General features: G+C 45.8%; 1 protein-coding gene across 1 annotated transcript in view; it reads left to right on the plus strand.

Annotated features, from left to right (window-relative positions):
• stpg2 (sperm-tail PG-rich repeat containing 2) overlaps window positions 1-23,136 on the plus strand; it is a 364,377-nt gene that overhangs the window by 34,131 nt on the left and 307,110 nt on the right. Inside the window, exons 4-6 of the mRNA XM_078225153.1 lie at window positions 2,546-2,691; window positions 4,775-4,890; window positions 14,038-14,146. Of these exons, the coding sequence (XP_078081279.1) occupies window positions 2,546-2,691; window positions 4,775-4,890; window positions 14,038-14,146 (371 nt within the window). The remainder of the gene's footprint in view (window positions 1-2,545; window positions 2,692-4,774; window positions 4,891-14,037; window positions 14,147-23,136) is intronic.

Consider the following 23,136-nt stretch of genomic DNA (forward strand, 5'->3'; position numbering starts at 1 on the left):
CCATTTAAAAAAAAAGTTATGATCGTTACAGAATAAAAATTTCCTGTAAATAATGAATTTGTTATAAATAGATGGAGTGAAGGAAAGTTGTTTAACTCAATGGGATGGTTGGTCACATGTTGAAACTCCAGGAATAGGTACATTTATCGGCGTTTCAGTATTAGATTGGTTAACCCATTGAGGAATGGTGATGGCAGCAACTGTTGTGGTTCTTTGAGTGCCGGCCAATGCTTGGTTTGCAGCACACTTGCCTCTGAATTCAAATGTATTGGGTGCAAGTCTCACCCCAGGGCTCAAACCCAAAAATCAAAGCTGACCCTCCAGCAGAGTACTGAGGGAGTGCCGCACTGTCAGAGGGTCAGTACTGAGGGAGTGCCGCACTGTCAGAGGGTCAGTACTGAGGGAGTGCCGCACTGTCAGAGGGTCAGTACTGAGAGAGTGCCACACTGTCAGAGGGTCAGTACTGAGGGAGTGCCGCACTGTCAGAGGGTCAGTACTGAGGGAGTGCCGCACTGTCAGAGGGTCAGTACTGAGGGAGTGCCGCACTGTCAGAGGGTCAGTACTGAGGGAGTGCCGCACTGTCAGAGGGTCAGTACTGAGGGAGTGCCGCACTGTCAGAGGGTCAGTACGGAGAGAGTGCTGCACTGTTGGAGGTGCAGTCTTTTGGATGAGACACCAAACTGTTTCTTGCTCGGGTGAATGTAAAAGATCCCAGGGTACGATTTTGAGGTAAAGCCGGAGAGTTATCTCCGGTGCCCTGGCCAATATTTATCGTAAGAAGTCTCACAACACCAGGTTAAAGTCCAACAGGTCCAACTCTCCAAGTCCAACTATCTGTAACCCCCACGACTTGCCTGGGATTGCAAAATCTCACTAACTGTCCTGGCTGGAGACAATACACATCTCTTTAACCTGTGCTTAACCCTCTCTCCACTCACATTGTCTGTACCTTTAAGACTTGATTACATGTAAAGACTCGCATTCCAACCATTATCTTGTAAATTGAGTTTGTGTCTTTATATGCCCTGTTTGTGAACACGACTCCCAACTCACCTGATGAAGGAGCAGTGCTCTGAAAGCTTGTGGCTTGTGCTACCAAATAAACCTGTTGGACTTTAACCTGGTGTTGTGAGACTTCTTCCTGTGCTTACCCCAGTCCAACACTGGCATCTCCACATCAATATTTATCCTCAATGGATATCACTATCATAGATTATAGTGTCATTCTGACATTTGATTTGATTTGATTTATTATTGTCACATGTATTAACATACAGTGAAAAGTATTGTTTCTTGCGCGCTATACAGACAAAGCATACCGTTCATAGAGAAGGAAAGGAGAGGGTGCAGAATGTAGTGTTACAGTCACAGCTAGGGTGTAGAGAAAGATCAACTTAGTGCGAGGTAAGTCTATTCAACATTCTGATGGTAGCAGGGCAGAAGCTGTGTTTGAGTCGGTTGGTACGTGACTTCAGACTTTTGTATCTTTGCTGTTTGTGGGATCTTGCTGTGCACAAATTTGTTGCTGCACTTCCTACATTATAACAGTGACTACATTGCAAAAAAACAATATTTAACTGGCTGTAAAGCGCTTGGAGATGTCCTGAGCTCATGAAACATTCTGTGTGAATGCAAGTTCATCTTTTAATTAAAACTATTTTCTATTTTATATTCAAATGATACCAGGTAGTTCATTCAGGTTTCAGTAATTATTTCCAATCTGATTTGTTGGATTAATGGAGTTTAGCTTTGAGCAGAGAGGATTGATTGTCTTGCAATCAGAGGTAGCATTATTTTGAAACATACTTACGTTTAGTTGCTTGGGGTAATACGGAACTTCAGTATTGCTGTCAAAGCTTTTCATCTTGTACTCATCAGGGCAGACAGAAGAATGCCAAATTTCAAAGACAACCTAGAAAGAATCACGGAGGAGGCCTTTCGACCCTATCGAGCTTGCACTGCCAACAATCCCATCCAAGGCCTATCCCCGTAACTCCACGTATTTACCTTACTAACCCCCCTGCCTCCAAGGGGAAAACACAGTAAGTAGTCTCACAACACCAGGTTAAAGTCCAACAGGTTTATTTGGTAGCTTGAGTTTTTGGAGCGCCGCTCCTTCATCAGGTGAGTGCCATCAGCACTCTGAAAGCTCGTGCTACCAAATAAACCTGTTGGACTTTAACCTGGTGTTGTGAGACTACTTACTGTGCCCACCCCAGTCCAACGCTGGCAACTCCACGTCCAAGGGGAAATTTAGCATGGCCAATCCACCTAACTTGCATACCAGTGCTTGCAAAACTGAAAACATAATGGCTGGAATTCTCCAGCCGTTCACGCACAGGCAGGTCTCCGTTCACTGCAGTGGGACTGGAGAATCCCAGCTGCCGGCGAGGTCGGAGTATCTGGCCCTACGTCTCACGTTACTGTTAAAGGTGACTCTGCCTCTGGGCAGCATTTACAGATCAATCCAATGTATGCTTAGCATCGAACCAACAGCGAAACCGGCCTTGCGATGTAGCTCATTTATGCTTGCTCAAAACTGCAGATATTCACCTGCTGAACCTGTCCTCCATCTACCCTCTCCGTTCCCCTTACTGTCTTCGTTCAAGTTGCTGCGAAACCTTCAGAATTCTAGGGAATACAGCCCTTTATTATGTAATCCCTCCTTGCAGCACAACCCTGAGGGCTCAGGTACCATTCGATGCTTCTCCCTTCAACAGGGTGACCAAATCTCATGGGGAAAGAGCGGGTACTGCGCATGTGTGAAATTCAAAGGTCCAAATTACAGGACAAATAGAGTACTCGCAGTGTGCAGCCCGCGACATGGGACAGTGGACTCAGATACGGGACAATCCCGCAAAATGAGGGACAGTTGGTCACTTCACCCTTCCAAGGCCCTCCAAGGTTTGTGGGCGTTCCACTCTAGGGCCTGAACACAAAATCTATGCCGATACCCCCAGCTACATTGTCAGGAGTGACATCTTTCTCATGAGATTTTAAACCAGGACCCTCTCTCCCCGCCGTCAGCTGGATGGAACAGATCTATTGATGCTACTTCATGGAATCATAGAGACAGGGTTCAATTCCCGGCCTTGGGTCACTGTCTGTGTGGAGTTTGCTTGTTTTCCCTGCGTGGGTTTCCTTCGGCTGCTCCGGTTTCCTTCCACAGTCCAAAGATGTGCGGGTTAGGTGGATTGGCCATACTAAATTGCGCCTTAGTGTCAGGGGATTATCAGGGTAAATATGGGCCTGTACTCAGAGTAGATTGGGCCTGTACTCATTGGAGTTTAGAAGGTTGAGGGGAGATCTTATAGAGACATATAAGATAATGAAGGGGCTAGACAGGGTAGAGGCAGCGAGGTTATTTCCACTTACAATGGAAACAAGAACTAGGGGGCAGAGCCTCAAAATATGGGGGAGTCAATTTAGAACAGAGTTGAGGAGGAACTTCTTCTCCCAGAGGGTGGTGAGTCTTTGGAATTCTCTGCCCACTGAAGCAGTAGAGGCTACCTCGTTAAATGTGTTTAAGTCACAGATAGATTTTTAACCATTAAGGGAATTAAGGGTTATGGGGAGCGGGCGAGTAAGTGGAACTGAACCCACTATCAGATCAGCCATGATCTTATTGAATGGCGGAGCAGGCTGGAGGGGCTAGATGGCCTACTCCTGCTCCTATTTCTTATGTTCTTATTGTGGGGTTACGTGAATAGGGCCTGGGTGGGATTGTGGTCAGTGCAGACTCAATGGGCTGGATGGCCTCCTTCTGCACTGTGGAATCATAGTAAGTAGTCTCACAACACCAGGTTAAAGTCCAACAGGTTTATTTGGTAGCATGAGCTTTCAGAGCACCTCTCCTTCATCAGGAGAGTGCTTGGTGTATGAGGTGGTTGAGGAGTATGAGAGAGGTGTGACGGCAAAGTCTCTCAGTGTAGTCTGTGTTATAGGTTGACCTGAGTGGGTTCGAGATCTGTAGTCCTTTCGGTATCTTGTCTGCTTTCTTGCATCTTTGTGGAATCTTGATGTCTGTGTCGATATGCGCGATCATACGGCCGAATGGCCTCCTTCTGCACTGTAGAATCATAGAATACCTACAATGCAAAAGCCTGCACCAACCACATCAAGTCTGCACCAACCACAATCCCACCCAGGCCCTAACCCCATAACCACATGCATTTACCCTAGCTAGTCCTCCTGACACTAAGGGGCAATTTAGCATGGCCAATCCGCCTAACCTGAACATCTTTGGAGCGTGGGAGGAAACCGGAGCACCCGGAGGAAACCCACACGGACACGGGGAGAATGTGCAAACTCTGCACAGACAGTGACCCAAGGCCAGAATGGAACCCGGATCCCTGGCGCTGTGAGGCAGCAGTGCTAACCACTGTGCCACTGTGCCGCCCTACTTTGAAGAAGAGCGAGGGAGTTCCTCCAGTGTCCTGGCCAATATATATCCCTCACACACACCAACAAAACAGATAATCTGGTAAATGATAACATCGCATTGACACAGAGCCATACACAACCTGCCAAAGCACTTTACAATCAGTGAGGTATTCTTGAAGAATGTTACAACTGTAAGGCAGGAAGCAGAACAGCCAATTTGCGCACAGCAAGCTCCCACCAACAGAAACGTATTAACAATCAGATAATCGGCTTTCGCCACATTGGCAATTGGTGAAAGACTTTTCAAAATGCTTAATCTATCATTAGCTTTGATGAGAATTAACTTGGCGTAAGGAAACAAAGTCAAAATGTTGGAATATTTTTGTTTCAGAATGAACCATACCCCACTCGACAATATAAAGGGGTCCATTTTGGTAACCGGACATCGAAACGTATTGAGTTTAAAATTCCTGAAGGCCCCGGACCAGGGACATACGATCTCCTGAAGTCAGTAGAATTTTACTCACACAATTATCAAATGTTGTTTGTCATGTTTGTGGCTCACACTTTGCAGGATATTTATTGCAACCACCAGTTCTTTTGTAATCGCTGTTAATTTATTCATTCGTGTCACAAGTAGGCTTACATTAACACCGCAATGAAGTTACTGTGAAAATCCCCTAGTCGCCACACTCTGGTGCCTGTTCGGGTACACTGAGGGAGAATTTAGCCTAGTCAATGCACCTAACCAGCACGTCTTTTGGACTGTGGGAGGAAATCCATGCAGAGGACGTGCAGATTCCATACAGTAAGTAGTCTCACAACACCAGGTTAAAGTCCAACAGGTTTATTTGGTAGCACGAGCTTTCGGAGCGTTGCTCCTTCATCAGGTGAGTGATGATGAAGGGGCAGCGCTCCGAAAGCTTATGCTGTTGGACTTTATCCTGGTGTTGTGAGACTACTTACTGTGCCTACCCCAGTCCAATGCCGGCAACTCCACATCAAGACTCCACACAGACAGTGACCCAAGCCGGGAATCGAACTCAGGTCCCTGGTGCTGTGAGGCAGCAGTGTTAACCACTGTGCCACCGTGCCGCCCCAAATTGCAGTGGAATTCTAGCACAGTTAAATTGATTGCAATACACTACAGGTCCCCCTGCACTTAAAACATCCTAGGTTAAAAGGGGCAGTTCCCTCTTCTGACCAGAAAGCCATGCTGTGGTAATCATAATCCATTTGGGCTGATGTCAAAGTTGCTGGTTACAGCATCGTTTCTTTGTTTCAGCGGCTAAAATATACTCTGTCATTCTGGGCAGAACCAGCCGTGCTTGCTCGGTGGTTTACACCTCATTAACGTGCACTGTGCAGGAATAAGGATTCGTAAATAACTCCTCATTAATGTTCAGTTATTTCATAAATACTCTAGCCTCCTAAACCTCTCTGCGAGATTTGGGGTTACAGTTTGCATTTGGCACTGATGCTGAGTTTAAATATTTAAATGGTGCATCCTTTGTCACGCACAACATTCTCGTAATGTACTCGAACACTCTAATACCGCTGCCTATCACACAGTTATACCCATTATAAGTAATGGACACAGTATATAAACTCCACTTCTAAAGCACCCCCCCCAATACCTGTGGGAGTATTTTTACTTTTAATTTCAAATAAAAACACAAAACTCTGGGAAAAAATAAATCAGCAGGTTTTGGCACCATCTGTGGAGGGAGAAACAGAGTTTATTTATTAGTGTCACAAGTAGGCTTACATTAACACTGCAATGAAGTTACCATGAAAATTCCCTAGTCGTCACACTCCGGCGCCTGTTTGGGTACACTGAGGGAGAATCTAGCATGGCCAATGTACCTAACCAGCACATCTTTCAAACTGTGGGAGGAAACCGGATCACCCGGAGGAAACCCACGCAGACGCGGGGAGAACGTGCAGACTCCACACGGACAATGACCCAAGTCGGGAATCGAACCCAGGTCCCTGGCGCTGTGAGGCAGCAGTGTTAACCACTGTGCCACCGTGCTGCCGTTTCTTGTCCAATATGATTCTGCTTCACAGTTGTCTCTTAATCTCTTTGTCAGCTGCTGCTGAGTAGGCAGCACCCAAGCCTCTATATCAAAAGGTTGCGGATTTAAACCAAAGCGTTGATCATCTAATCTACGCTGACTCTGAAACCATAAGAGAAAATGCTGGAAAATCTCAGCAGGTCTGGCAGCATCTGTAAGGAGAGAAAAGAGCTGACGTTTCGAGTCCAGATGACCCTTTGTCAAAGCTAAAAGACATAGAAAGTTGGAGATATTTACTAGGCTGACGCTGCCCCGTGTCAGTACTGAGGTATGCTACACTGTCAGAGGCGCTGTCTCTCAAATTAAATGTTAAACTGAGGTCTCTCAGTTGGAAAACCAAGATTTCACAGAGTGAAATAGCCATCAAACCACGAACATCGAGTGTGTAGCCAGTGATACAAAAATCCACCCCACTATCCCCCAACAAAGTAAACACACAAATCATCATTTAGAGTCATAGGGCGGGATTTTATGGTCCCGCTCATCCCAAAACCATAAAATCCCGCTGGAGGTCAACGGAACTTTCCATGCTCCACCCCTTGCCTGCTCCCAGGGCGAGTGGGGTGGTAAATGTCCGGCCATAGAGTCACACAGCATGGAAAAGGCCTTTCGGCCCCATCGAGTCTACACCAACAATAACTCCAACTAAAGTCATGCTAATCCCATTTTCCTGCATATATTCCATATCCTTGAACGTTATGATGTTTCAAGTGCTCATAAAGGTTATAAGGTTTGCTGCCTCATCCACCTTCCCAGAGTCCTCTGAATGTATTTATTTTTTCTAAAATCCCCTCTGAGTCTCCTGTCCTATATTGTAAAAGTCCTCCTATGAGACTGCTTAGAGTCAGTGGACTGGTCAGTATTTAAAAACTCTGCGGCCAGCCTGAACGAGTACGCCACTACGGTAACTGACTTCATTAGTAAGTGTATAGAAGACTGTGTGCCAAAGAAGCAAATCCGTGTTCCCCCCAACTGGAAACTATGGATGAACAGGGATATCCACTGCTTGCTGAAGTCCAGGTCTGAGGCGTTCAAGTCAGGCGATCCTGACCTATACAAGAAACAACCACGCAACCTCAAACAGACCATTGTCCGCAGCAAACTACCCAACCTTCAGGAGAACAGTGACCACGACACCACACAACCCTGCCACAGCAACCTCTGCAAGATGTGCCGGATCATCGACACGGATGCCATCATCTCATGTGAGAACACCATCTACCAGGTACACGGTACCTACTCTTGCAACTCGGCCAACGTTGTCTACCTGATACGCTGCAAGAAAGGATGTCCCGAGGCATGGTACATTGGGGAAACCATGCAGACGCTACAACAACGGATGAATGAACACCGCTCGACAATCACCAGGCAAAACTGTTCTCTTCCTGTGGGGGAGCACTTCAGCAGTCACAGGCAATCAGCCTTGGATCTTCAGGTAAGCGTTCTCCAAGGCGGCCTTCACGACACACGACAGCGCAGAGTCGCTGAGCAGAAACTGATAGCCAAGTTCCGCACACATGAGGACGGCCTAAACCGGGATGTTGGATTTATGTCACATTATCAGTAACCCCCACAGCTTGCCTCCTGGGCTTGTAGCTGTTCTGTCTGGAGACAATACACATCTCTTTAACCTGTGTTGAATGCTCCCTCCAACCACGTTATCTGTACCTTTAAGACCTGGCTGGCTGTAGAGATTTGCATTCGAATTAGTATTCTGTAACTTGATTTCTGTGTCTCTGTGCACTGTTGGAGAACAGATATCCACTCCACCTGACGAAGGAGCTGTGCTCTGAAAGCTTATGGTATTTGCTACCAAATAAACCTGTTGGACTTTAACCTGGTGTTGTGAGACTTCTTAAGGTGCTTACCCCAGTCCAATGCCGGCATCGCCACATCTATACAAGAAAGCCAGATATGATCTAAGGAGATCCATCAAAGATGCCAAAATACAATACCGGTCCAAGCTAGAGTCCCAGGCTAACCACACCGACACCCGCCGACTATGGCAAGGTCTGCAAGACATAACAGGCTACAAGATGAAGGCATGTAAAATCGCCGGCTCCAACGCACCCCTCCCTGATGAACTCAATGCATTCTATGCCCGTTTTGAGCAAGAGGTCAGTGAGAGCATGCCATCCATCCTGGAAGCCATGGATGAACCTGTATCCGAGCTCACCATTGCTGACATCAGAGCACCTTCTCAAAAGTCAACCCATGGAAAGCGACTGGCCCGGATGGGGTACTCAGACGAGCACTCAGATCCTGTGTGAACCAGCTGGCAGGGGTATTCAGAGAAATCTTCAACCTGTCTTTACACCAATCTGAGGTCCCTATCTGCTTCAAGAAGATGACCATCACCCCGGTTCCAAAGAAAAGCCAAGCAGCGTGCCTTAATGACTATCATCTGCTGGCTCTGACATCCATCATTATGAAGTGCTTCAAAAGATTAGTCATGGCACAAATCAATTCCAGCCTTCCGGACTGCCTGGATCCACTACAGTTCGTCTATTGCTGCAACAGGTCCACAGCAGATGCCATCTCCCTGGCCCTGCACTGAACCTTGGAACACCTAGATAGCAAAGACACCTATGTCAGACTCCTATTTATTGACCACAGCTCAGCCTTTAACAGCTTTTCTATGTTCTATGAGACAGAGTACAGGAATGAGATAGAGAATCTGGTGAACTGGTGCGGGAACAATAATCTCTCCCTCAATGTCAACAAAACGAAGGAGATTGTCATCGACTTCAGGAAGCGTAAAGGAGAACATGCCCCTGTCTACATTAATGGGGGTGAAGTAAAAATGTTCAAGAGCTTCAAGTTTTTAGGTGTCCAGGTCACCAACAAGCCGCCCTGGTCCCTCAATGCGGACGCTATAGTTAAGAAAGCCCACCAACTCTCACCAACTTCTACAGATGCCCCATGGAAAGCATTATTTCTGGTTGTATCACAGCTTGGTATGGCTTCTGCTCTGACCAAGACCGCAATAAACTACAAAGAGTCATGAACGAAGCCCAGTCCATCACGCAAACCAGCCTCCCATCCATTGACTCTGTCTACACTTCCCGCTGCCTCGGAAAAACGGCCAGTATAATTATGGACCCCACGCACCCCGGACATTCTCTCTTCCACCTTCTTCCATTGGGAAAAAGATATAAAAGCCTGAGGTCACGTACCAACCGACTCAAGAACAGCTTCTTCCCTGCTGCTGTCAGACTTTTGAATGGACTTACCTTGCATAAAGTGGATCTTTACACCCTAGCTATGACTGTAACACTACATTCTGCACTCTTTCCTTTCCTTCTCTATGAATGGTATGCTTAGTCTGTATGGTGCGCAAGAAACAATACATGTCCACACATGTGGGAGAATGATTTGGAGCAGCTCAAATCATTCTAAATTGCATTGTTATCAATATTATTATACACTGTCTGCCAATACATGTGACAGCAATAAATTAAGTCAAATCAAATAAAACTATGCCCCCTTGTGATTGGCCCCTCAACCAAAATAGTGCAGAACTTGAGTATTGCTGAAAAAAAGATACACACTGTCGAAGCTTTTCCTCTTGCACTCATCAGGACAGCCCGCAAGAGATAATCAGCAGTAATGGGGGAATGAACAATTTAGACTGCATGGGAAGAGAGTCTGGATTGGGTGGCAAATGAGTTCTGATTGGTGGTGATGTTGTCAGGAAAAGCTTTAATAACATGTCTCCTTTCTCAACAATAGTGAAGTGAATATAATAACTGTAGGAGCTTTTCCGAGACCTGTGTACTACACTGGCTTCCACGTGAGAGACTTCTCTTTATTAATTCAATTCTGGCCTCAGGTGACTGTGTGGAGTTTGCACATTTTCCCCGTGTCTGCGTGGGTTTCCTCTGGGTGCTCTGGCTTCCTCCCACAGTCCAAAGATGTGTGGGTTAGGTTGATTGGCTATGCTAAATTGACCTGAATGTTAGGGAGATTAGCAGGGTAATATGTGTGTTTATGGGAATAGGGCCTGGGTGGGATTGTGGTCAGTGCAGATTCGATGGGCCGAATGGCCTCCTTTTGCACTGTAGTGATTCTGTGATTCTGTGATTCTGTAATTACAGCTCAGCAAATACAAAGAACTCATGGAGACAGTAATTCTGGTTGAAGATGTACTTTATTGTCACCCAGGCCTAGTCCACACATGTGGGAGAATGATTTGGAGCAGCTCAAATCATTCTAACTTGCATTGTTATCAGTAGTATTATTATACATCTTTCAAAAATCATTTGCCCACCTCTTTTGCTCATCCTAACTGGAGTGAGCCAATCATTTTACCATTAATCGTTTACCTTGGCCAACAACATTCTACTCTCTGGTAGCATGAGAATTCACTGGTCCGTAGAATCTGAAAGTTCTTGCCCACTGTCTCCTAGCAACCCCAATTACAAAGATCCATAGAGTTCAAAAGTTCCTTTCCCACTGTCTCCTTGCAGTCCCTTATCGGAAAAAAATGAATTCTTTTATTCCTTCTCCTGTCTGGGAAGCTTATACTTTCTAAAGCCCTCACGGATGAGAGAGTTCTCAGTAGCTGTATTATTTTCAAGGAATGTGGTCCTTCTCGCTCAGCTATATCCCATCAGGCTTAGAGCAGTGTGTAATTGGCCAACATGTATGCTTTAATACAGAATATAATATATTTTCAAAAATACATGTTTAAATTCTCTAACAGTTGTTATACATGTTTCTATGCAAACAGTACCTTTGTAACTCCAGGTACATTGTATTTTGACTATCTTATATTCACTCTAAGTTAACCTATTCTGATCTATTAGTCTTTTTTCAGTCTGAGGTTATCCTAAACCCCTCTAACAGTAACTTTTAATTGAGGCCAGGATTTTCCAGCCCGTCCTGCCAGCGGAATCCTCCTGTGCTGCTAAACTCAACAGATGCAGCGGGGCTGGAAAATCATGGCTTAAATTTTAACTGTTGAAAACGATGTAAGTATTTAATTCAAAACTGCACAGGCCGCAGCTGAGAAAACCCCCGTGCCGGGGGTTCAGCAGGTTTTGAGCATCGTCTGATAGTGTTCCAGGCAATTATTGACAAGTTTGTGATGATCTTAATATTAACATTCCTGTCACTGCACGACCCCATTGGAATTAAATGGAAGACAACAAGCAAGTTGAACAGGTAATTGTGGATGGTGGAATTCCTATAAAAATGTTTACTGAAGGACATTAATATATGCAAATACACAAAGTACCATTGGTATGACGCAGGTTAATAAGGGCATCGAGAAAAGGAGTCAAAGCATTGACGAAGGGTCATCCAGACTTGAAACATTGGCTCTATTCTCTCTCCACATGTGCTGTCAGTGCTGTTGAGGGCGGCACGGTGGCACAGTGGTTAGCACTGCTGCCTCACAGCGCCAGGGACCCAGGTTCGATTCCCGGCTTGGGTCATTGCCTGTGTGGAGTTTGCACATTCTCCCCATGTCTGCGTGGGTCTCCTCCGAGTGCTCTGGTTTCCTCCCATAGTCCAACGATGTGCATATTAGGTGAATTGGCCATGCAAAATTCTCCCTCAGTGTACCCGAACAGGTGCCGGAGTGTGGCGAATAGGGGATTTTCACAGTAACTTCATTGCAGTGTTAATGTAAGCCTTACTTGTGACACTAATAAACAAACTTAACTTTTTGAGAATTTCCAGCACTCTCTGTTTTCGCTTCAGATTCCAGCATCCGCAGTATCTTGCCGCTATCAATGCCTTGGGGTCGAGTTTTGGATGAATAATGTTGAATGGTAGAGAAACAAAACTACACTGGAAATACTCAGCAGATCAGGCAGCGTCTGTGGAGAGAGAAACACAGTTAACATTTCAGATCGAACATCTTTCATTGGAACACATACATAACCCAAGTTTTCTCTCCACAGATGCTGCTTAATCTGCTAAGCACTTCCAGGATTGTCAGTTTTTATTTAATATTTCCAGCATTTGCTGTATTTTACTTTTGTAGCAGAGAAGTTATGTTCAGCTTGTACAGAGCCATGGCTGGACCACACTCACATTACTGCCAGCAATTCTGCTTTCCAATTTATTTACACAAAAGCCATAGAGATGGCAGAGAAGGTCCAAAAAAAGGAGGTGGAAGTTTGATACGGTTACACTTTTGAGGAAAGATTACAAACAGATGCTTTTCTGTACAAATGTCTGAGAGGTGAACTGATGGAAACCTTCAAAATTATGATTGGATTTGTTAGAGTAGGCGTAGAGAAGATGTAACGATTTGTTGGGGAGACCAGAACTGGGGCTCATAAATATAAGATAGGAAGATGTGATTGAACTAGAGAGGGTGCAGAGGAGATTCACCAGGATGTTCCCTGGGCTGGACTGTTTCAGTTATGAAGGGAGATGGGATAGACAGGGCTTGTTTTCCTTGGAGCAGAGAAGGCTGAGGGGGGACTTCACCGAGGTGTACAGGCTATTAAGGACATAGATAGGAAGGAACTTTTCCCTCCAGCAGGGAGGTCAATAACCAGGGGGCATAGATTTATAGTAAGGGGCAGGAGGTTTATAGGGAATTTGAGGAAAATCTTTTTTGCGCAGAGGGTGGTGGGTATCTGGAACTCGCTGCCTGAAAGGGCGGTAAAAGTGGGAACCCTCACGACATTTAAGAAGCATTTAGATGAGCACTTGAAACATCGTAGCCTACAAGGCTACAAACCCAGTGCTGGAAAATGAGATTAGAATGGATAGGTGTGCCTTGGCCAGTGTGGACACAATGGGCTGAAGGGCCTCTTTTTGTGTTGTAAAACTTTATGGCCAGAATCTTACCACTGTTCACGCCGGAGGGATTTTCCCGTCCTGCCGCAGTGAATAGAGATTTGGCTGGCCGCCAATTTCTCTGACCTCACTGCAGTGGGAGCGTGGCGTGAACAGCCGGTAAGATTGTCTCTAAGATCATCATTAATAAAATCCACTTGGGAATTCGGGAGAAACATGGAGAGAGTGGTGACAATATGGAACTCATTACCACAAAGAGTAAGTTTATTTATATGTCACAAGTAAGGCTTACATTAACACTGCAATGAAGTTACTGTGAAAATCTCCCAGTTGCCACACTCCGGCGCCTGTTCGGGTACACTGAGGGAGAATTTAGCATGGCCAACGCACCTAACCAGCACGTCTTTCAGACTCTGGGAGGAAACCGGAGCACCCGGAGGAAACCCACGCAGACACGGGGAGAATGTGCAAACTCCGCACAGACAGTGACCCAAGCCGGGAATCGAACCCGGGTCCCCGGCGCTGTGAGGCAGCAGTGCTAACCACTGTGCCACCGTGCCGCCCAATCATTCTTGTCTAATTGAGGTGAATAACGGTGCATTTAAGGGCAAGCTAAATAATGGGGAGAAAGAAATTGATGGCAATCAGAGAGGGATGGGGGGTGTGGGGGTGAGGCATTTGTGAATCGCAATCATGGACCAATAAGGCCAAATAGCCTGTTTCTGTGTTGCATTGCCTGTTTAATTTTATGTGATAGAGGTATCAACACAACATATTCGAAACCATTCGCTAAATAAAGGCCTATTTTGTGCATTAGGGACCACACCGTTTATTGTGAAAACCTGAACATGAAGAATAAAGAGCAGAAGTACGAATCCTACGTTCCCCGATTTCTAGATGCAATTGTGCAAAAGGAGGAAAAGCAGGTGAGAGGAGGCGATTGGTGAGGCTGGGACTGCTTCCTTCATTTTTTTCACATTCTCCAGTTTCTGTTACACTTTTAGCTCCTCAGCAGAATAGCTCGAATCAGTTACACGATTCTATTTGTCACACAGTAACCAATGACAATTTGTTCTATCACCCTGCCCATTTATTTCACAAATGTCAGACATGTCACAAATTCCAAGAGCCTCTTTTGTCAAGTTGTAGCAGCCAGCCAGTCTCCTTGTGACGTGTAATAATAGCAATAAATCTGGGTACGGATGCAGTGGGACCACTGAGATTCTGTTGAGATGGGGGATAACGTCAGTCTCACAGCAAGGCATTGCTCGTCCCGTGTCAGACATTCCAAGCTTGGGAGAAATTTGAAGCCATTGTGAAACTCTCTGCCTGGGTGTGAAGAGGAAGACCCGTCTTTATACCCATTTCGATATTAATCTCCCCTTGACATCAAGGAAGAGTAAAATTCATGTGGGGTGTGAAACCAACATTACATCCAATTACGTTTGTTTTCTGATGGGAGGGTTGGTTCAAACTTGTAACCCTGCCTGATTAAATATAGCTCTTGTGGCTGAAGAGATTAATGGTCAGAACATTGAATACAGGAGTTGGGACGTCTTGCTGAAGTTGTACAAGACATTGGTAAGGCCACACTTGGAATACTGTGTATAGTTCTGGTCACCCTATTATAGAAAGGATATTATTAAACTCGAAAGAGTGCAGAAAAGATGCTACCGGGGCTTGATGGTTTGAGTTATAAGGAGAGGCTGGATAGACTAGGACTTTTTTCCCTGGAGCGCAGGAGGCTGAGGGGTGATCTTATAGAGGTCTATAAAATAATGAGGGGCATAGATAAGAAAGATAGTCAACATCTTTTCCCAAAGATAGGGGAGTCTAAAATGAGAGGGCATAGGTTTAAAGTGAGAGAGGAGAGATACAAAAAAGTCAGAGGGGCAAAGTTTTCACTCAGAAGGTGTGAGTGTCTGGAACAAGCTGCCAGAGGTAGTAGTAGAGGCGGGTGCAATTTTGTCTTTAAAAAGCATTTAGACAGTTGCATGGGTAAGATGGGTATAGAGGGATATGGGCCAAACGCGGGCAATTGGGACTAGCTTAATGGTAAAAACTGGGCATTATGGACAAGTTGGGCCAAAGGGCCTGTTTCCATGCTGTAAAGCTCTATGACTCTAAGGGACATGGCGGGAAGGAGGGAATCAGGATATTGAATTCGATGATCAGCCAAGATCACAATGAATGGCGGAACAGGCTCAAAGGGCCGAATGGCCTACTCTGCTTCTAGCTTTTATGATTCTATATTTCTACCTTCTTCAACCTCAGCATCGAGTCCTCTTAAATTAGTACCGCACAACGCCGATAGAACATAAAAGAGTCCTCACCAGGGACCTGGTGAAACCTGAACGTCGCAAACCTCTATTGCATTGGGAAGAGAAGTGCCGTTGTGTACCTCATTTAGATGTGTGCTCCCTCTGAGTAAGAAAATGAATTAGCCGGGGGCGGGGGGGGGGGGGGGGGGGATTTGTATTTTGTAGGCTTCATTAAAACTATTGCACAGAAGGAGAACATTGACCCCACTGTACGTGAGCTGGTGATGGCTCCTGAACTGCAGAACCTTGTACTCACTAAGAACTGAGCAAAGTCTAAACGTCATTTGCGGCAAAATATCTTTACAGTTAGTGGGATGGGATTTCCAGCTATCTGTGTGGATTTCCTCCGGGTGCTCCGGTTTCCTCCCACAGTCCGAAAGACGTGCTGGTTAGAGTGCATTGGCCATGCTAAATTCTCCCTCAGTGTTACCCGAACAGGCATCGGAGTGTGGTGACTAGGGGATTTTCACAGTAACTTCATTGCAGTGTTAATGTAAGCCTAGTTGTGACATGAATCCTAGCTAGCTAAGATTAGCGGGTGGCATGATGGCACAGTGGTTAGCAATGCTGCCTCACAGCGCCAGGGGCCCGCGTTCGATTCCCGACTTGGGTCACTGTCTGTGTGGAGTTTGCACATTCTCCCCACGTCTGAGTGGGTTTCCTCCGGGTGCTCCAATTTCCTCCCACACTCCAAAGATATGCGGGTTAGGTGGATTGGCCATGATAAATGCAGGGGGTTACGGAGATAGAGCAGGGGGCAGCGGGGATGGGTGGGCCTAGATGAGAGAGTGCGGTGATTGTTCCTTTTAAATCATCTTGTCTTATTTGTGGCTGATCTCCTTTCCTGCCTTGCAGCTACTTCATTGGTTTTGGTGCTACTGTTGACTGGAGGTTCCTGCCCTAACAGGTGAAAGGCACCATGTTGCACGCTCTGTGACTCTGGTACACCTTTTTCCATTGCTCATTTAAAATTTATACTCACTGCAGGATTCCTGGCCTCTGACCTGCTCTTACAACCCACAGTATTTATATGGCTAGTCTAGTTCAGTTTCTGGTCAATGGTAACCCCCAGGATGTTGATAGAGGGGTGGGGTGATGCCATTGAATAAAGAACAAAGAAAATTACAGCACAGGAACAGGCCCTTCGGCCCTCCAAGCCTGCACCGACCATGCTGCCTGTCTGAACTAAAACCCTCTACCCTTCCAGGGACCACATCCCTCCATTCCCATCCTATTCATATATTTGTCCGGACGCCTCTTAAAATTCACTATCGTATCTGCTTCCACTACGTCCCCTGGCAGTGAGTTCCAGGCACCCACCACCCTTGTACATCTCCTTTAAACCTTGCCCCTCGCACCTTAAACCTATGTCCCCTAGTAATTGACTCTTCCAACCTGGGGAAAAGCTTCTGACTATCCACTGTGCCGCTCATAATCTTGTAGATTTCTACCAGGTCTCCCCTCAACCTCCGTCGCTCCAGTGAGAACAAACCAAGTTTATCCAATCTCTCCTCAAAGCTAATGCCCTCCATACCAGGCAACATCCTGGCAAATATTTTCTGTACCCTCTCCAAAGCCTCCACATCTTTCTGGTGGTGTGGCGACTAGAATTGAACACTATATTCCAAGTGTGGCCTAACTAAGGTTCTATAAAGCTGCAACATGACTTGCCAATTTTTAAACTCAATGCCCTGGCCAATAAAGGCAAGCATGCCGTATGCCTTCTTGACTACCTTCTCCACCTGCATTGCTACTTTCAGTGACCTGTGTACCTGTACACCCAGATCCCTCTGCCAATCAATACTCTTAAGGGTTCTGCCATTTACTGTATATTTTCTATCTGTATTAGACCTTCCGAAATGCATTACCTCACATTTGTCCGGATTAAACTCCATCTGCCATTTCTCCGCCCAAGCCTCCAACAGATCTATATCCTGCTGTATCCTCTGGTGGTCCTCATCGCTATCCGCAAATCCACCAACCTTTGTGTCGTCCGCAAACTTACTAATCAAACCGGTTGCATTTTCCTCCAAATCATTTCTATATATTACAAACAGCAAAGGTCCCAGCACTGATCCCTGAGGAATGCCACTTGTCACAGCCCTCCATTCAGAAACGCACCCTTCCACTGCTACCCTCTGTCTTCTTTGACCGAGCCAGTTCCGTATCCATGTTGCCAGCTCACCTCTGATCCAATGAAACTTCACCTTCTGCACCAGTCTGCCATGAGGGACCTTGTCAAAGGCCTTACTGAAGTCCATGTAGACAACATCCACTGCCCTACCCTCATCAATCATTTTCATCACTTCCTTGAAAAGCTTGATCAAGTTAGTGAGACATGACCTCCCCTTCACAAAACCATGTTGCCTCTTGCTAATACGTCTAGTTATTTCCAAGTGGGAGTAAATCCTGTCTTGAAGAATCCTCTCCAATAATTTCCCTACCACTGATGTAAGGCTCACCGGCCTGTAATTACCTGGATTATTCTTGCTACCCTTCTTAAACAGAGGAGCTACATTGGCTATTCTCCAATCCTCTGGGACCTCCCCTGGAGCCAGTGAGGATACAAAGATTTCTCTCAAGGCCCCAGCAATTTCCTCCCTTGCCTCTCTCAGTATTCTGGAGTTTTTTCCAATCAGGCCCTGGGGACTTGTCTACCTTAATGTTTTTCAAGAACACCAATACCTCCTCCTTTTTGATCTCAACATGACTCAAACTATCTACACATCCTTTCCCAGACTCATCATCCACCAAGTCCTTCTCTTTGGTGATTACTGACGCAAAGTACTCATTTAATACCTTGCCCATTTCCTCTGGATCTCCCTCCCTAACAGCACTGTGGGTGTACCTACAGCACAAGGACTGCAGAGGTTCAAGACGGCAGTTCACATCACCTTCTCAAGGGCCATGTCAATGTCAATTGTCAAGGGGCAATGGTTAGATTCTTTCTTGTTGTAGTTGGTCATTGCTGGCACTTGTGTGGCGTGAATGTTATTTGCCACTTGTCTGCCCAAGTCTGGATATTGCACAGGTTTTTCTGCATTTGAACATGGACTGTTTCAGTATCTGAGGAGTCGCGAATGGTGCTGAACATTGTGCAGTCATCAGCGAACATCCTCACTTCTGACCTTTTCATTGAAGGAAGGTCATTGATGAAGCAGCTGAAGGTAGTTGGGTCTCGGACACTATCCTGAGGGACTCCTGTAGTGAATAGAAATGACTGATCCCCCACAACCATATTCCTCTGTGCTAAATATGACTCCAACCAGAGGAGGGTTTTCTCCAATTCCCATTGACTCATTTTGCCAAGGCTCCTTCATGCCACACTCAGTCAACTGCAACCGTGATTTGAAGGGCAGTCACTCTCACCTCACCTCTGGAGTTCAGTTCTTTTGTCCAGTTTGAACCAAGGTTGCAATGAGGTCAGGAGCTTAGCATCCCTGGGGGAACTCAAACAGAGTGTCAGTGAGCTGGTTGTTGCTGAGCAAGTGCCCTTGATACAATCGTTGATGACCCCTTCCATCACTTTACTGATGAATGAGATTAAATTGATGGGGCAGGAATTGGCTGGGTTGGATTTTTCTTGCATTTTGTGTGCACGATGTATCTTTTTACAAATTATTGTATGGGATGACTGGCTAGGCCAGCATTTGTTGCCTATCTCTAATGGCCCTTGAGAAGATGATGTGAGTTGCCTTCTTGAACCGCTGCAGTCCTTGTGCTGTAGGTACACCCACAGTGCTGTTAAGGAGGGAGATCCAGGATTTTGACCCAGCGACAGTGAAGGAACAGTGATATGCTTCCAAGACAGATTGTGAGTGACTTGGAGGTGAACTTGCAGGTGGCGGTCCCTGGGCAAATTCCCACATTGCCGGATAGATGCCAGTGTTGTATCTGTACTGGAACAGCTTGGCTAGGGGCACGGCCAGTTCAGGAGCACAAGTCTTCAGTATTGTTATCAGAATATCGTTATTGCCTGGAGCCTTTGCAGTGTCCAGTGCCTTCAGCCATTCCTTCATATCATGTGGAGTGAATTGAATTGGCTGAAGTCTGTCATCTGTGGGGACTTTTGGAGGAGACCGAGATGGATCATCCACATGGAACTTGTAGCTGAAGATTGTAGCAATGCTTTCACCTTGGCAGCACGGTGGCACAGTGGTTAGCACGGCTGCCTCACAGTGCCAGGGACCTGGGTTCGATTCCTGGGTTGGGTCACTGTCTGTGCGGAGTTTGCATATTCTCTCCGTATCTGCGTGGGTTTCCTCCGGGTGCTCTGTTTCCGCCCACAGTCCGAAAGATGTGCTGGTTAAGTGCATTGGCCATGCTAAATTCTCCCTCAGTGTACCTGAACAGGCACCGGAGTGTGGCGACTAGGGGATTTTCACAGTAACTTCATTGCAGTGTTAATGCAAGCCAACTTGTGACACTAACAAATAAACTTTAAAACTTATCTTTAATCCCACTTCCCTGCTCTTTTTCCAGAACCCTAGAATTATTTCCCCTTCAAGTATCTATCCAATTTGCTTTCAAAAGTAACTGTTGAATCTGCTTCCTCTACTCTTTCCAGCCACACAATCTGGTGCACAACAACTCGAAACTTAAAAACATTGTCTTCCCTTCTCCTGTCCGGCTCTTTTGCCAATTTCCTCAAATCTGCATCCACCTCCTGCCACTGAGATCATTTTCAGATCATAGAATCCTACAGTGCAGAAAGGGGCCATTCGGCCCATCGAGTCTGCACCAACCACAATCCCACCCAGGCCCTATCCACATATCTCTCCATATTTACCCACTAACCCCTCTAATCTATGCATCCCGGGACACTAAGGGGCAATTTAGAACGGCCAATCAACCTAACCTGCACATCTTTGGACTGTGGGAGGAAACCGGAGCACCCGGAGGAAACCCACACAGACACAGGGAGACTGTGCAAACTCCACACAGACAGCGACCCGAGCCGGGATTCGAACCCAGGTCCCTGGAGCTGTGAAGCAGCAGTGCTAACCACTGTGCTACCGTGCCGCCCCTTTTGCTTTGCTTCTGCCAAACCCTTCGAGTTTGAACACCTCCATTAAGTCTCCCTGCAACCTTCCTGGCTCCAAGAACAACTCGAGTCTGTCCATCACAGCATCACTGTCGCAAATATCCTTTGCACCCTCTCCAAATCTTTGACAGATGATTGATTAGCATTGTGCGAAAATGTTGTTCTCTTTGTCAGAAGGGTTAACGTTATAGCCAGACGGTGTGAGACGATAGAATTCATACTGCACAGCACCGGAGTGAGAAAGAGAAGACAAAGTGATCCATGTATTATTGTGTATCTTGCTGACTATCTTTTGACGAACTTTAATCAATCTGGCACAGGGTTGTAATCTTTGGCAGCATGAAATAGCTGTGTGTTTTCCAGTATAATTAAAGTAAGTCAACCATAATATGGTAATATTTCAATAGGTGGCAGTTTCAGTTTAAGATCTCTGCAGTATTAAACCATGACAATTGGATAAAAGAACGATTGTGATTTCCTTTTGTGTTTCACTCCTATTAAATGGGCATTGTCGTTGAAAATAATTTACATGCAGCTGTTTAAGGGGATGGGATCTGAATGCTGAATTGCATTGGTATCTGGAATCAACTGTGGTTTCATGGTCATCAATAGAATTCCAATTACTCCATCTGGACCCGGACATTCTCTCTTCCACCTTCTTCCATTGGGAAAAAGATACAAAAGTCTGAGGTCACGTACCAGCCGACTCAAGAACAGCTTCTTCCCTGCTGCTGTCAGACTTTTGAATGGACTTACCTCGCATTAAGTTGATCTTTCTCTACACCCTAGCCATGACTGTAACATTACATTCTGCACTCTCTCGTTTCCCTCTCTATGAAAGGTATGCTTTGTCTGTATAACGTACAAGAAACAATACTTTTCACTGTATACTAATACATGTGACAATAATAAATCAAATCAAATCAGATCTGCCTTGGTGGGATCTGAACCCAGGTCCCCAGAGCATTATCCTGGGTCTCTGGATTACTAGTCCAGCTATACCTGCCAATGATGATTATTTAAATTATGGAAATGTCTAAACTGTCTGGAAGTACACAGGAAGTGCATATTTTGACCAATAACTGAACTAGACCCCCTATTTAAATATTGCGACTACCAGAGCAGGTCAGAGGCTGGAATTCTGCAGCAAGTAACTCACCTCCTGACACCCCAAAGCTTGTCCACTATCTACAAGACATAAGTCAGGAGTGTGAAGGAATACTCCCCACTTCCCTGGATGAGTGCAGCTCCAATGACACTCAAGAAGCTCATCACTGTCCAGGACAAAGCAGCCCCGCTTTACTGGCACTCCATTCACCGCCTTAAACGTTCAGTCCCTCCACCACCAAAACACACTGATTGTAAAGTGTAGCATCTACAAAATACACTACAGCAACTCATCCAGGTTCTTTGACAGCACCTTCCAGACTCACAACCTCTCCTACCTAGAAGGACAAGGGCAGCAGAAACACGACAGACTCACCAGCAGGATCCCCTCCAAACCACTCGCCATCCTGACTTGGAAATAGATCTCCGTTCCTTCACTGTCACTGGGCCAAAATTCTGGAACTCCCTCACTAACAGCACTGTGGACATACCTACACCACATAGAGGGTAACGGTTCAAGAAGATGGCTTGCTATCACCTTTTCAAGAGCAATTAGGGATGGACAATTAATGCTGGCTAAGCCAGTGATGCCCACATTCCCTGAACAAATACAAAATATGTATTTATTCCAGTGCAAGAAGACATGTTTAACCAACACTATTAAAATAAGATGCCAGAACAACATTTAAAGGTCTTTGCTCATTGCAAATGAAATATTATCATGTTCTAGTAGATTATAGAATCCTACAGAATAATAGAATCCTACAGTGCAGAAGGAGGCCATTTGGCCCATCGAGCCTGCACTAACTACAATGCCACCCAGGCCCTATCCCCATAACCCCATGCATTTACCCTAGCTAGTCCCCCTGACACTAAGGGGCAATTTAGCATGGCCAATCCACTATCCCTTTGGACTGTGGGAGGAAACCGGAGCACCCGGAGGAAATCCATGCAGACACAGGGAGAATGTGCCAACTCCACACAGATAGTGACCCAAGCCGGGAATCAAACTCAGGTCTCTGGCGTTATGAGGGAGCAGTGCTAACCACTCTGCCACCGTGCCGCCTTCAGTCAGTTCTTGACTTTCAGTCAATACTTTTATATTTTTAAAAAGCACAAAAGGCTACAAAACTATAGCCAGCTGAAGATCATCTAACTCCTCTTGTGGACTAAAGGACCTTCCGAGACTGATGTTGACTCAATTCCTTTTCTTTTTATTCATGGAATGTGGGCGTCGCTGGCCTGACCGGCATTTATTGCCAATCACTGAGGGCATTTAAGAGTCAACCATGTTGCTGTAGGTCTGGAATCACATGTAGGCCAGACCAGATAAGGATGGCAGATTCCCTTCCTTAAAGGGACATTAATGAACCAACAATTGACAATGGTTTCATGGTCATCATTAGACTTTTAATTCCAGATTTTTATTGAATTCAAATTACAC

Source organism: Mustelus asterias, chromosome 1 (genome assembly GCF_964213995.1).
Source record: "Mustelus asterias chromosome 1, sMusAst1.hap1.1, whole genome shotgun sequence".
Classification (NCBI taxonomy): domain Eukaryota; kingdom Metazoa; phylum Chordata; class Chondrichthyes; order Carcharhiniformes; family Triakidae; genus Mustelus; species Mustelus asterias.